Source organism: Ranitomeya imitator, chromosome 4, assembly GCF_032444005.1.
Source record: "Ranitomeya imitator isolate aRanImi1 chromosome 4, aRanImi1.pri, whole genome shotgun sequence".
Taxonomy (NCBI): Eukaryota; Metazoa; Chordata; class Amphibia; order Anura; family Dendrobatidae; genus Ranitomeya; species Ranitomeya imitator.
In genome coordinates this window covers 441,532,676-441,548,060 of record NC_091285.1, presented here as the reverse complement: position 1 = coordinate 441,548,060, position 15,385 = coordinate 441,532,676, and the positions used below count along the sequence as shown (strand labels likewise).

General features: G+C 39.7%; 1 protein-coding gene across 1 annotated transcript in view; it reads left to right on the top strand.

Moving 5' to 3' along the window:
• The window catches only part of CCDC33 (coiled-coil domain containing 33), a 197,998-nt gene extending 182,957 nt beyond the window's left edge, over positions 1 to 15,041 (top strand). Inside the window, exons 18-23 of the mRNA XM_069765644.1 lie at positions 3,533 to 3,664; positions 4,665 to 4,743; positions 8,399 to 8,520; positions 9,932 to 10,021; positions 10,101 to 10,217; positions 14,540 to 15,041. Of these exons, the coding sequence (XP_069621745.1) occupies positions 3,533 to 3,664; positions 4,665 to 4,743; positions 8,399 to 8,520; positions 9,932 to 10,021; positions 10,101 to 10,217; positions 14,540 to 14,593 (594 nt within the window). The 3' untranslated portion in view covers positions 14,594 to 15,041. The remainder of the gene's footprint in view (positions 1 to 3,532; positions 3,665 to 4,664; positions 4,744 to 8,398; positions 8,521 to 9,931; positions 10,022 to 10,100; positions 10,218 to 14,539) is intronic.
• The last annotated feature ends 344 nt before the right edge of the window (positions 15,042 to 15,385 follow it).

The following is a 15,385-nucleotide window of genomic DNA, read 5'->3' as shown; positions in this document are numbered from 1 at the left end:
AGCCCGTGCTATCCCGTCCGAGGTCAGAAAGGGGTTAAGTAAAGGAGCCGCCTCCTGTGTTCAAAATACATGCCCAGAGCCTGCACTCTGCCAACGTTACTCGCCTGATGTAAGTTCACGGGCATTGCGCATGGTGCATGCCCGAGAAATGTTAGCAGAGTGCAGGCGATGGGCATGTATTTTGAACACAGGAGGCGGCGCACAGACGCAAGAGGGAGACGATTGACGTCTCGGAGGCGGTTGACACCGGGGTAGAAGACATACCTCCGGGACTCAATACAGGTATGGCGCAAAATTTATAAAAGTGATTATTTCAGCATTACTAGGGATACTAAGCATAAGAGCCACCTTCACAGAATGCAGCCTTGGTGCTGCTGAAGGTGGCTCTTTTACTTAAAAATGCCCTAGGGGGGGTGACAGGTTCCCTTTAAATACAGTGATCAGGTCTTTGTTGTTTCCGTTCGAGTGTCTATATTTTTAGCAAAAAAAAAAAATGTGCAGGATGTTGTACCTGTTCTTCTAATGAATATAATGAAACTTACTACTGAGCCTCCTAACAAATACTGCAAAACAAATACTACAAAACAAAGGTGTACCTAGTCTGAGCATTGAAATTTAGAGTGGGCCCCTGGAGTCCGTTCAGTTGGTGGGCCCTAGGCACCCCAGTCTGACACTGGGGCTACCCCAACCCCCGCTACATAATTAAGACGTGTACTACCTTAGATTATACGCTGATATTAGTGTGTTTTACCGCACAATTGGTGGTCTTGTATTTATTGCAATGTAGCTACATAGTGGGCCCCAAGAATGATTTTCTCTGGTGGGCCCAAGGTGCTCCAGTCCGACGCTGCCTGTACCAGTCATGACTTGTAATGTTTAAGATTATTGTACTTGTTTTTATTATGTATACCCCTCCTCACATATAAAGCGCCATGGAATAAATGGCGTTATAATAATAAATAATAATAATAATACCAGGAAAGATCTTTGAACAAATTATTGAACAGCATGTATGTAAGTACTTGGATAGGAATACAGTAATTAACCAGAGCCAGCATGGGTTTGTAGCAAACAAGTCATACTAGACTAATCTAATTTCCTTCTATGATGGAATTGCTGACTGGGTGTATCAGGGAAATGCGGTAGATATAGTATATCTCGATTTCAGCAAAGTATTTGATAAAGTATCTCATACCATCCTTTATTGAAAAAATAGCCAAGTATGGGAATGATGGCTACGGTTAGGTGGATGCGTAACTGGCTCAGTGATCGTACTCAAAGAGTGGTAATAAATAGTTGCACATCCAATTGGAAAAGTGTTTCAGGCGGGGTACCACAAGGCCCTGTACTGGCCCCCGTGTTATTCGACATTTTTAAAAATGATCTAGACAAAGGAACTGAAAATAAACTAATCAAGTTTGCAGATGATGCAAAGATAGGAGGGATAGCTAACAAAGAGACAAAGAAAGGATACAGAAGGATCTAGCTAAGCTTAAGTAATGGGCAGTGACCAATAGAGTGGTATTAAACAGGGATAAATGTAAGATTCATGTGGGCAACAACAAGTGTGAAAAAGACTTGGGTATACTAATAGATCACAGACTGCAAATGAGTCAACTGTGTGATACAGCAGCAAAAAAGGCAAACACAGTTCTGGGATGTATTAAGAGAAGCATACAGTCTAGATTATGGGAAGTAATTATCCCCTCTACTCCTTGTTAAGGCCTTATCTGGAACACAGTGTCCAGTTCTGGGCACCACACTTTAAAAAAGACATTGAAAAACTGGAGCAAGTTCAGGGAAGAGCTACCAGGATGGTGAGGGGACTGTTCAGCTTGCAAAAAAGAAGGCTAAGAGAAGACTTAATAGCTGTCTACAAATATCTGCAGGGATGTCACAGTGTAGAATCATCCTTATTCTTATTTGCACATGAAACACAAGAAGCAATGATTAAGTATGAGAAAAAACTTTTTAACAGTGAGGGTGATCAATGAGTGGAACAGGCTGCCATGAAAGGTGGTGAGTTCTCCTTCAATTGGAGTCTTCAAACAGAGGTTGGACAGACGTGTCGGAGATGGTTTAGTGAATCTGCATTGGGCAGGGTGTTGGACATGATGACATTGGAGGTCCCTTCCAACTCTAACATTCTATGTCCATTCAAATCGGTCTGAGATTAGACCTCAGTATACTGCCTAAGGGGGTCTCCTGACCAGAGTGTCACATCTTGATAGAAATATATAAAGCTATCACTTGGGTGACGAAACCTGTGGCCAGTCCGAGTATTGCATTCCGATCTGTGACTGATTTACATGGAAGTCTGAATGCACCCTTAAGGAAAAAATTCCTTCCCCAAACTCAACATATGTTAATCAGACTAGTTCCTTGGATACCTGTGCATAATTTCTATCCTATACTTAACATAATGTAAATGGGCAAATGCAAATACACATCAGACAATGTTAATAAGATGAGCAGAAAAGATACAATTACAGTGATTTAACCTGTTTTAGGTCAGTTTTTTTGTCATTGATTTTAAACCTGCCCTTATTTTTCTTCCATGAGCTCTAGTTAATGAGATGTGATATATACGTAGGAAAATAGGAAGAAATCCGAAATTCATATGTGACTAAAGTCAAGCCTAATACCTAAGGCACCACAAAGTTTTTTTTTTCATTTGTTCCCCTAATCTGCTCTTTTAATTTTTTACCTCTATTATCACCTATAAGTCAATACTCTGTATTAGATTTGCCTTAAAATAAACACGTTCTAAACTACTAGTGTGCCCAACATGAAATTAGGGAAAAAATACACCTCCAGTGGTTGGCTGCAGCCTTTCAGTATAGAATCAGAATGAACATCTACTGTAACTGAAATCTACTGTAACTGAATAGTGAAATCTGCAGCCAATCACAGCATTGACATCACAGGAGCGGCGCTGATCAACAAGGTAAGTATACTTTTTTTGTTTTTTTAATTTTATGTGTGGCACACACTAGCAGAAAGGAAAGGGTTGCCCAGTAGTAGACAACCCCTTTAATTAATTTTTTGGCTTGATTATGCTTGACTATAATATTATCTTTCTTTTTCTTGCTCTGTGTTAATAACAAGGTCATTGATAAAAAGAAAGCAGAACATTAGTCTAAATAATGCTTTCACCCTTTTGATCAGAGAACTATTTCAATAAACACATGTAAAACTATATTGTGTTCCCCAAGGCGTCCCATTAATAAGGGGTTTGATTTTATTTGTTGAGTCAATAAGGCAGTTACCAAATGTTATCTGCTATAAACAGCCCTTGAACAATTAAGGCCAAGGAGACATTTCCTTATCTACCCTGTAGTTTATGAGTACTCCGGCATTGTCTTCTCTTGGACTATACCCAATTAATACACGAACGCCAGTCAATGACAATCTCATTATATATAAAATGCAGTCCATTCCCATATAAGTTGATGGCACTCGTATGCTATTCAGTATATTGATCTATACTGGCCAGCTTTCTTAGTCTTATGGCTTTTTAATGATTTTGTAGAGAAATGACCGTGAGAAGGAGCTGATTCTACTGCAGAGAGCACACCAACAGCAGCAAACTGTGCTCAGCCAGTACCACCAAAGACTCAGCCGGGCAAAGGCCTTACAAGACACTGTGCGGAAGCAGGAGAAGGTGAGCTAGAACATCCTGAGTGTAAATGTACAGCATATAAGGCTGTCCCAAATGTGGACATAGACACAGTTTATAAATGATTAAAAATAAAGTTATCCAAAGTCAAATCATCCATGTAAAAAGAATAACAGCCCTCTAATGGCTCCACCAACTTGCTGGTAATAATTTCCACCAAATTCTTCACTCAATTGATATCAGTCACGTAATATACAATACAAGGATTTTTCTTTCACGTGGAAAGGCTTAACACATCATGCACAGCATTCATTTATCACATATTTTAGAACCTGCCACTCCATCTTTGTTGAGTTATGTGGGTTTTTGGTTTGTAAAATTACGGGTAACCCCATGCTATTTTTTTTTACTTTTTCAATAAATACATGTAGAGTAAAATGCACTATTACATATCACTCTGACATTATGTGTGATTGTTGAGATGATATATCAAGTTCTTATCAATTGCTTGATCACACAGTTTCACTTTTCACTTTTGTCCAAAGCTATTATTCAAAATTGTCTCCATCTAGGCCTACAGGGATTGCTTGATGTTCCCTTGTTCTACTGTCAAAATTTTCCTCCCTCTAGTGAAATAATGATCAGCAAGGAGGGGACTAGATTCTATGTCCTTGGAGGAATGTTAGTGGAAGACTCACCCTTCTTCCAGTTCTTTTCTATAATTTGACTTGTTTTCAAGTTTTCCTATCTTTTCTGAATCTTACATGATAATGTATACTTCATATTGGTGTTTTTATGGCTAGATAAAGCTGGTATTGTTTTTTTCTAATAAAAAAGTGTCTAATTAATAATCAGTAACCATTCCGTGTTACTAATACACAATTAGGGGTGTCTGAAAATGGGTAACTTCCTTTTGTACAGCGCTGTGCTAGTGTTTAGTAGTCATTTTTGTAATATGCAATTGAACGTTACATTCTAAATGACAGACAACAGCCCCTTAACTGATGTTACATTTGGGACTTTTATTTGGCTTATGTTGGTTCAGGTAATTGAGAAGATGGAGAAACTGCTGGACACTAAACTACGAGATGAGAAGAGGAGTCGTACGGACAGAGGAGATCGAGGTGATCTAACACAAAACACATAAATTACATTGTGATTAAAAAGTATTTCAGTGCAAAGTAGATTGCATTAAAGGGCATCCTATATTTGATGGCCTATCCTTGGGATAGGTCATTAATTTCTGATTGATGGGGGTGCACTCTGCCAATTAGCAATTCCCAGTGGCTGGCTGGATGTGCTTAGTCGATGTGTCAACTGACTAGCGGCCATGGTCGGGGTGCTGCACATCCGCCTCTTACGCGAGTCAATAGGGGGCAGATGTGTAGTACCGGCTATGGGCACAGTGCAGTTGATGTGGTTGTGTAATTCTGCTCTGCAGCTGAGCACATCCAGCCGCCACAGAGAACAGCTGATTGGCGGGAGTGCCCGGTGTCGCAACCCCACTGATTAGATATTGACATATGATGAATAGGACATTACTATAAAAGTCCCAGAAAACCCCTCTAACTCTACAGTAATACACCGTGTCCTCCAATGCAACTACAGATATCAGGGAAAGATTTCTGAAACTGCCTAGCAGAACTATCTATGTTGCCTAAAGCAAATACTTACAGTGTAGGTTTCATTTTCTATCCATCTCTTAAAAAATAAATGCCATGCTATGATTGGTCCTAATGGGCGAACGCTGCTTGATCCCGTTTTTACACACAAAAAAACCTCCACATTATTCTTTAACAAAAGTCTATCCTGGACCATAGAAGCAAAACTAATTTTGCTGGACTACTACGTTACAAAGAAACATCACAGGGGAGGCGGGTGGGGATTCAGTAGAAGAGATGGTTTTAGAATGAAAAGAAGGTAAAAACATAAATTCACCATTCCATGTCAGCCAAATATCATAGTATTACTACCAGCCAAATATCAGTGCTCCCTCAACAGTGTCAAATTACGTGCCCGCTTAAAAGGAACCTACCAGAAACTTTTACATCCACAAACAATATATGGCTGTGCAGCCCTTTGAAAGATAAGCAAGTTGCTCTCTGCATGACCCCAAAACGATTCTGCAGAAGAAAAAAAATTGTGTTTTTAAGTTCTGCATGTGTATGACTGGAAGTGCATATAACTAACTCCATTAAAGTTACAAACAAAAGCCCCTGAACTTCTGGTTACACACAAACTTGTGGCATGTGTTATGCTGATGTAGCTCTGTGCGGGGCGGTAGCCACAGGCAAGGTACTGGTCTTCTCCTGTGACGCCCTGGCATGCTACATGAAAGAGTGGGTCCTGGCTGGGTGTTGGTGTTGATGCTGTGAGGGCCTTGTGCCCGTACAGGCCGCCTGTGGCTGATGCTGTTGGCCGGCCAGACCGTAGGATTTAAAGTTCAATAAAGGAGACTCCTGTTGTACCGACCTTTAATGAACGGTAACTTGGTAAGGTACGTATAAGGGGTTGCAAGTACATAGCCTTATGAACGTTTCTTTTACAGTGAAAGCTTGTTCACTCACATCATTTACTTCCACAGTAGTCTACTCCAGGGATGGTGAAGCACATTGTTTCACCCTACTTCGTAACAGCCTAGCTTGTCAGCACAGTCCTGATCTGAAGATCTCTCTACCTGCTCAACAGTTCCACATCCTATTTGTTCTACTACTGGCGCCCTAGATCTACTGCTCGGGGCCACCTACTAGTTCCCTCAAACACAGTCTTGTTTAGGTCCGTTACTTTTCACGATGAGCAAGCTCAGGGTTTCTCGTAAAATGTCATCCTATACAAGGTCCCCTTTAAGGTGGAAGGCCACTCTCTTGCTCTTCAGTCAGTTGCAGGTCATGCTACTCCCTCGTCCCCTAAGTCTCCTCTTTAATAGGTCACCCAACGTCAGCATTGCTCACAGACACTTCCTAAAGTAATTGGTATCTTTCCCTAACACTAAGCCATTCCCACCATGGGCTAGTCCAAAACATTAACACTTACTTTACCCTAATGTTATTATCTATTTATAGTCACTCCTTTATCCTCACTATCTTGTTTCCTAAGTACTAACCTGTGTCTTACTTTATGCTATAATATACTTATCGCACTATGTCACAATACATTGCAAAATACATTATATACAAAAAGACGCGGGACAGAATTCACATTACATACCAATAACCCAATCGGTGTCTTCAGGGGTAGGAACACGACAGTCCAGTCCACCCCTCTTACACAAATAAAGCTCTCCTAAATGCCACTTGCATTAGTGTGTTCAGTTTACCATATGTCGCACAACATTCCAACATTCGGGATATGCCATGAACTCTTTTTTTGTTGGCCATAATCTTGCTAAATATGTTATATCGCATTTGACCGTGTCATCAAAATAATTTCATTTGTAATGAAGTACATGGCACCCAATGCCTACAGTTTTCCTAGGTTTATCTGTGTCTATGACTACGACATGCAGCTGTAAAACATCTGTCTGCGGTAATGTGCTCATATCCCGGAGCGGCATAGTCCTTAGGTGGCAAAATGCAGGCACTAACAAAATGAAAATATCAATATTGGTTAAAAACTAGTCATCTGGATATAAAAAGCTGTAAATGTGGGACTTTTCTCATACTCAGTATTTCCAGGTTTTTGACAGTAACAATTTTGAAATGTGTTTTTTCTTTCCTATTTTATGGATGAAGCAGTGGTTTTGTTCGCTATTGCCATAAGATATATGACTTTCCATAACGGGGTGAGAGGTGATATTAATCTCAAAGCAGGGAGTGATGGAGCTGTGTAAGTAATAACACTATAATAAGGGGTAATACAAATGAAAGGCAGCACAAGGAGTGACAGCTGTAAGTGAGACCATTAGTGCACATTTTTAGCAAGGGAACATTGAATAAATCACTTTAAATGTACGTCTGACTGCAGGATCTTTTTTCTTTGTGTGAATTAGGCAGTTTTCTTTAACTCGCTGGATCTGCACTGCGCCTGCTTACTCAGTACTTCAAAACATGGGCTGCAATATATCAGAGAAGAACTGTGTACTGGGAAAACAGATATTTTTTCTGGGAAATCGACAAGCGGAAATTTCATCGTTAAAATTATAACCATTCATTACAAATCTTTCCTAATTTTCCAGACAATTACATTTTGTATCGCAAATAGAATACTAAGGATACTTAAAAAAAAAATACATAATTGTGATAATCTGAGGCAAACTGTGCATACTTTCATCCTGCCACAGGAGATTGTGGTAAGACCATGGCGAAGGTATTGTATGTAGTACGCTGTGGTGCAGTAATGCTTTGGCAGAAGAATTCATTTAAGGCCTCATTCAGATGTACATGTTTCATGTATATGTTCTATCCATATTTTTCACGGATAGAATATGCACCCATTATAGTCTATGCTGCTATTCACATGTCTATGTCTTTTCATGGACTGTTCACCATGCAAAAATCAAGGCAACAGGTCCATTTTTGGGGGTATTATGAAGGAAAAGTGCCAATACAAGTGTATGGGTCCATGAAAAACACGTACAGCACATGGGTGGCATTAACATTACAAAGTATAGGCCAAACCCTGTAACTAATTTTTTTTATCCGTCTGTGACCAAATACTGATAACACACGGATATAAAACACTGTTGACACTGGTACCATTTTTTTGCATACCGACTTCTTAATAAGGTCAAAAAGTCTCTATTTTTGGATATTGATTCAAATTGAATTTCCTGTCTTCTAGGCACACGATCAGACACTCTCCAGGCGGAGGTATATGCTGCACTTCTAGCTGAGAATTCTCGTCTTAGAGAAGAACTGGAGAGAACTCGAATTACTACAACAGTAATACCACAGCATGTAACTGTGAGTAGCGCAGAAAATTATTTTTCCAGATCAGAGAGAAAAGTGATAGCACTGATGGGACTATCAAGTTCTCATCATCTTTCAGGAAAATGAAGGTCCCCAAACTGCATTAACTTGTTATCTAAGACCGTTACAGGTTCACAAATCATCATATGCTTTCTGTAAAACTAGTCACAACTCACGGGCATGCCGTGAGGCTGGATAGTCTAGAGGTCCGAAGTCACATACAAAGAGAGCTCATCATAAACAAAGGGGTGAGACAAAGCCCAGTAAGTCAGATCACAGTCTGAGGTCAGGATTTCAGGAGGGTAGCAGATCAAGACAGAAAGGCTAGGCAAATGGATGGTCCGAAGCAAGGTCAAAGATCGGGTAGCAATAGATCTGAGACTGAGTACAGGAACACAAGGCACGCGACACCACCGAGTATAAGCTACAACTGGCAGTAATTGGAAGCAGAGAGCCAGCTAAATAGCAAGATAATTACTCCAGACAGGAGACACTTGGAGGAAACTCAGCACTCTCTGGCCCTGATTGAGTGGTGGACTATCACTCAACACATGACAGTTCAGCATGCCCCAGCCTCTGATTGGACAGCTGAGCTGTCCATCAGCATACTGACAGCTCTGCACACCCCTGCCTTGGATGAACTGTCACTCACTGTCTCCAGACACCCCAATAGGAAAAATGGTGACACCTCATACTGATTAGGCAAAAGAGATGATAGAGCTTCTCTCCTGAACAGTCAAGCAAGCTGTCCCCCAGCCACCTTTCCTAATTGAGACACCATAGGCTGGGTGCTTCACCACCAGTCTCTAATAGCAATTAGCATATGCCCAGTGCAAAGATAAAGCTGAGGTCAGAACACTTTCCTTGTGCGGGATGCTGCTGGATGTAGTTTGTGATAATGTACCTATGCTGAAGATCATTAATTAAGCACGGAAGGGGGTTGGCCAACATAACTATTTTAGAGAGAGGCTCTACCCCATTTGCTGTTCTTATGAATCTGTAGTTGTTTCTTTCTTGCTAAGTGGGTGTGGTCATCTTCTTTATGGATGTCTTCTTGTGGACCTTTGCCGAGTTGGCTAAAAAGACTAGACTTGCATTTAGAGAAGATGGGGCCATATCTCAGGAGTGCAGAGGCCCTGGGACAAATGAAAATCGACTCCTAGTGGCTTTTGCACCATGCAAAACATGTATATATGTATGGGAAGTGACAAGTCCTCTTGAACATAACAGGTTTAATATCCCTTTTGTTTATCATTTTTTCCATTCTTTTTCAAGTGGCGCTTATTAGGTTGACCCCTTTGTTTAAACCCTAAGCCTTAGTGATTGACTAATGAATTGTATAAATATATTTAGCAATTAAATATAATATCCCAAACAAAATAAAACAAAATACATTTTCTTACAGGTCCATGAAACGTTTACAGATAGTGAGAAGTTTTCCCTTCTTAGTAAGCTGGAGAAATCACAAGCAAGAGTGCAAAGCTTGGAGAGAGAGGTAGAAACTTTGTGGCATTTGTAAATTTAATGCTTTTCAGTCATTCTGGATTCTTACCCTTTGCAACTTTTCCTGCCAGTTGGAAGAGGCAGCTCGACGATGGGGCCGAGAAAAACAACAGCTCCTAACTCAGCTTTCTGAACAACAGATGGGATTCAGCCGTACCCACACCACAATTCTCCATCACTTTCCCACGGTAAGGACCATGCTCTGCTGATGGACAGGAGATTGGAACCAGTGTCTTATTTTTCTAGAATATCTTCTGCTCTGAGTTGTTTCAAGACAGTAAAATTCTCAAATGTGTGCAAACAGTGTTCCATCAACGTTTAAGGGGCAATGTACCCCCCTATCATTCATTAATGATCTGGTAGAAGGTTTACACAGTAAAATATCGATATTTGCAGATGATACAAAACTATGTAAAGCAGTTAATACAAGAGAAGATAGTATTCTGCTACAGATGGATCTGGATAAGTTGGAAACTTGGGCTGAAAGGTGGCAGATGAGGTTTAACAATGATAAATGTAAGGTTATACACATGGGAAGAGGGAATCAATATCACCATTACACACTGAACGGGAAACCACTGGGTAAATCTGACAGGGAGAAGGACTTGGGGATCCTAGTTAATGATAAACTTACCTGGAGCAGCCAGTGCCAGGCAGCAGCTGCCAAGGCAAACAGGATCATGGGGTGCATTAAAAGAGGTCTGGATACACATGATGAGAGCATTATACTGCCTCTGTACAAATCCCTAGTTAGACCGCACATGGAGTACTGTGTCCAGTTTTGGTCACTGGTGCTCAGGAAGGATATAATGGAACTAGAGAGAGTACAAAGGAGGGCAACAAAATTAATAAAGGGGATGGGAGAACTACAATACCCAGATAGATTAGCGAAATTAGGATTATTTAGTCTAGAAAAAAGACGACTGAGGGGCGATCTAATAACCATGTATAAGTATATAAGGGGACAATACAAATATCTCGCTGAGGATCTGTTTATACCAAGGAAGGTGACGGGCACAAGGGGGCATTCTTTGCGTCTGGAGGAGAGAAGGTTTTTCCACCAACATAGAAGAGGATTCTTTACTGTTAGGGCAGTGAGAATCTGGAATTGCTTGCCTGAGGAGGTGGTGATGGCGAACTCAGTCAAGGGGTTCAAGAGAGGCCTGGATGTCTTCCTGGAGCAGAACAATATTGTATCATACAATTATTAGGTTCTGTAGAAGGACGTAGATCTGGGTATTTATTATAATGGAATATAGGCTGAACTGGATGGACAAATGTCTTTTTTCGGCCTTACTAACTATGTTACTATGTTACTATGTTACTATAATTCATGATTTTTTTAACAGGTTTTTATTAAACTTCATCAGACATGTAAGCGTGCCAAGAAAATTAAGTTTATCTTGAATCAGTAATAATTTTGCACATGCTTGCAAATATTTTGGTGAAAACATACAAGTATAACACCAGCATTGGACCCTGACATAGCATTTGACCCCTACCATTGTGCATATCAATGGGAGCCCAGCCCATGGTCATTCACTCAATGCCATTTCAAAGATTTACTAGTGCATTTTTAAAACCAGAAAATTCCTTTAAGCAAAACCAATCATGTGTCTAGTCCATTGCATTCTCGTTTACTGTCCTGTTTACTTTTATCTTCTGAAAATTCATAAATGTGCATTTCTCATTTTCCATATTTTTGCTGACTAAATGTAAATTTTACAAACAGAACACTATAAAGGAGCTGTCTCTAAAAGATTTTGACTGCTATGCTTTTTACTATATGCTTTGGCCTTGAGCGCTCTTTACCTTTTAATGTTAAAAGGACCTAGAGAAACTGCGTGAACAAAGGTCTTCTTTCCTTGCAGGTATATCTGTATCTATGCTGCTCTCCTTTCTACTGCAGCTATTGCTGTCAATGAGCTTCATTCCGTAGAGAATTAGAATTGATGAAGGCAGAGCTGGAGATGTAGAAAGTGTTGCAATAAGGGTACAGGCACATGATGTCTTTTTCTGAAAAAGCAGTAAGAATAATGAACACATGCACTGCAATGTAAAAACAACTTGCTGTGCACATGTTCAGTTCTTTGAGATTCTTTTAACTGTTTCAGGGTACAAAAGATGCAAATCGGTTAAAAGAAATGACTATTCTTCGGACGGTTTCTGTTTGGAAGTCGTTCATTAGTTTATTCAATACAATTTTGAAATAAAGTAAAAAAAAAAAATATAAAAACGCAGCAGCCAAAGAAGTAGTAAAAAAAAACTACTTAAAAGACTACAAAAAAGACAATTCAGGACCAAAGATGCCAGCGTGACCTGCAATGTCTTCCTGAAAAATTCTCCGAGTCCGAACATGTCTAAAAGACGTCATGGTAAAAAAAAAAAAAAGAAAAGGGATAAAAAGGTGGATTAACTCTGCGCTGCTTGAAAGATGCAAGTCCAAATGGATATTCAGATGAAAAAGTGGCTTTATTCAACGCGTTTCGGAGTAATAAGACTCCTTCATCAGGAAACCACAAACGTATATAAATAAATAAAGATATATCAGATACACTTTTGTGGTTTCCTGATGAAGGAGTCATAGTACTCTGAACCGCGTTGAATAAAGCCACTTTTTCATCTGAATATCCATTTGGACTTCTATCTTTCAAGCAGCGCGGAGTTAATCCACGCTTTTATCCCATCTTTTTTTTTTTTACTCTGGCTGGTCACGAGGAGCTAATATTTCTATGAGCCTGTGTTTGGGCTCTATCTGGCGAGTAAAATCTGATTAGAGGTATCTCTTAATACCCAGGTAAGACCCTATTGCACTTTTACTTTTCTTCCAGCTTTTTATTAAAAGACATCATGTGCTTATACCATAAGGTAATCTTCACAATTACCAACTTGGTTGCGCAAATTTCTGGTCTTATCATCCAAATAAATGTTTTTTATGGCCGGGGTCACACTTGCATGTGTAATGCGAGAAACTCGCACGAGTCTCTTGCATAAATACCCAGCACTGCCGCCAGCACTCGGGACCGGAGCGTGCGGCTGTAGAGAAATACATGCAGCCGCACACTCTGGTCCCGAGTGGCGGGTATTGATGTGAGAGACTCATGCGAGTTTCTTGCACTACACACGCAAGTGTGACCCCCAGTCTAAGTCTAAGGCTAGCCTTACTTCTCATGCAGATCAGTGTCCGGCCCATAGTCTGAAACAGCTCATTTACATATAACAAATGTGGATTTCTATCAAATAAGATATTGGATTATAGATATCAAGGTATCATCTTATTCAGCTTCCTATGACCTACATGCCCATATAGACAGCTTAGGAGGGTTGATCCTACTCACAGATTCTCTTTAAATCCAATACAACCTATTAACTTCTTGGTAGACCTTGGTTGAAATCAGCCAATTCTGACAACAATTCAGGTTCCATGCACACATAGTAGCAATGCTTCTAGGAGAGGATAGGTGTGTAATATGGCCTTTTATTTAATTTTGTATGAATCTGTATGAACTATGGGGCAAGTCAAGGTATGATAAGTTCGCAAAAACGTCTATATTATGAGATTGTATGAAGCAATAATGCCATGTGCATTAGGTGTTATTCTTAGGTTACTTTAGCATCACAGATATCTGTTCTTCCTTTTATCTCTTATTTTTACAAAAAAAATTGGAAAAGAATCCAGAAGGATGGAATCAAAGGTTCTGAAAGCTTTTGTTTTTATAAATTGTTTTTAATTGATCTTATTGTGATTTACTGGCATGTAGAAAACAATAAATGATAGGCAAACCAGTGCACTTGCTTTGCACTGATAAGGGGCAAACACCACGAGACACGTGTTTGCCTGCAAATGGAATGTCTGGTTAGGCTTCTTATTCCAAGTCAAGTGGTGAGGGTCGATTTTGACTTTTAGGATTGCTAGATTCAATAGGTGGCACTAGATACCTGCATAACTGGAGATGAGGCCAATGTAAGCTGCTGATCACATTTATTAAGCTCACAAAAAGAGCTAAAAACCCTAATAACCACACTGTCTGGTAAGAGCGTCATGAACAGAAGCTCCTGAGACATTGCTTAGACATAATTTGTACAAGCCACGCTAAATTTGATGCATTTTTATGCAATGTTTTATTTTTGCTCTAACGTAAACCACAACAAAGCTATTCGTTTTGACCAACCCTTTGTAAGGCAGGTGTAGTACATAGAACGTGGAAACCGTGGGCATCCTGTTCCTGCTTTGTATATCTTGTTCTGATCCTAGAGGCAAGTGACTGCTGCAGCCAATCACTGGCCACCGTTGTGATGCATTGATCACCTCTGCCTTTAGAGGTCCAACACTATTAGAAGAGAAAGCAAGGGCATTGGTGAGGGACCTAAGCTAGACTACAGAAGAGCAGTAGAAGTCTGGTAGGGGAGTAGTTTTATTTTATTTTTTTTACAATTCTGGGGACTATGTTAGAAAAAAATGGCGTGGATAATCCTTTTAACTTTTTTTTTTTAATTATTGTCTTTGCAGAAAGAACCAGAGCTACCTACAAAAAGAGCCATAAAGCTTGATCCTTTAATATAACAGTTTAATATAACAGTTTTTATGAGAATTTGTAGAAATGTTAAAAATATTTTTCTGGTGGATTACTATGTAATAGTGTCTATTGTAACATTGGAAGTCATTGCATGTGGTTCAGCAGCTTCCAGCAATTGCGGAGACAGTGAAGAATTTAGGAAAGACCTGGTAATGTTACGCTGTTTGGACATTAGAATGAAGGAGGAGAAGGAGGACTACAAAAAAACTGAATTGCCCCATATACATAAACACACATATAGCACAAATTTATTACCAATGATTCTTATTGATATTAATATAGGTAACTTTGAATATTTAATAATGACCAGGAAAGAACTCATTACTGTTTAAAAAAAATAAAAACATATGAGATGTAATTGGGAAACAGTTGCATAACTGATACTTAATAATGAGGATGATTTCCAATAAATTGATATTTTTATAGAATCACGTTTATTGGTGTGACTACAAGCATCTTTATTTTGCATCACACACTGGAAGTCTTGACGGCTATGACAGGTCAGATTTGACTTTTCAGACCAGGTGTCCACTTACGAGTGGCAATAATTATGTTATAATCATGTACATATGTCTAGCTGCAAGTAAAGATACACCTTTTATACATGTGCTCTATTAGTTCTCTGATTGGTTTAAATTGTGTGATATTTTCTAAAAAGAAAGTGTAAGGCTAGGTTCACATTGCGTTAGTGCAACCCGTTTAGCGCTAGCGCTAGCGGGTTGCGCTAACGCAATGTTTTTAATGGGGCTGCGTCCCGGGGTCGCGGTACGTCCCCGCTC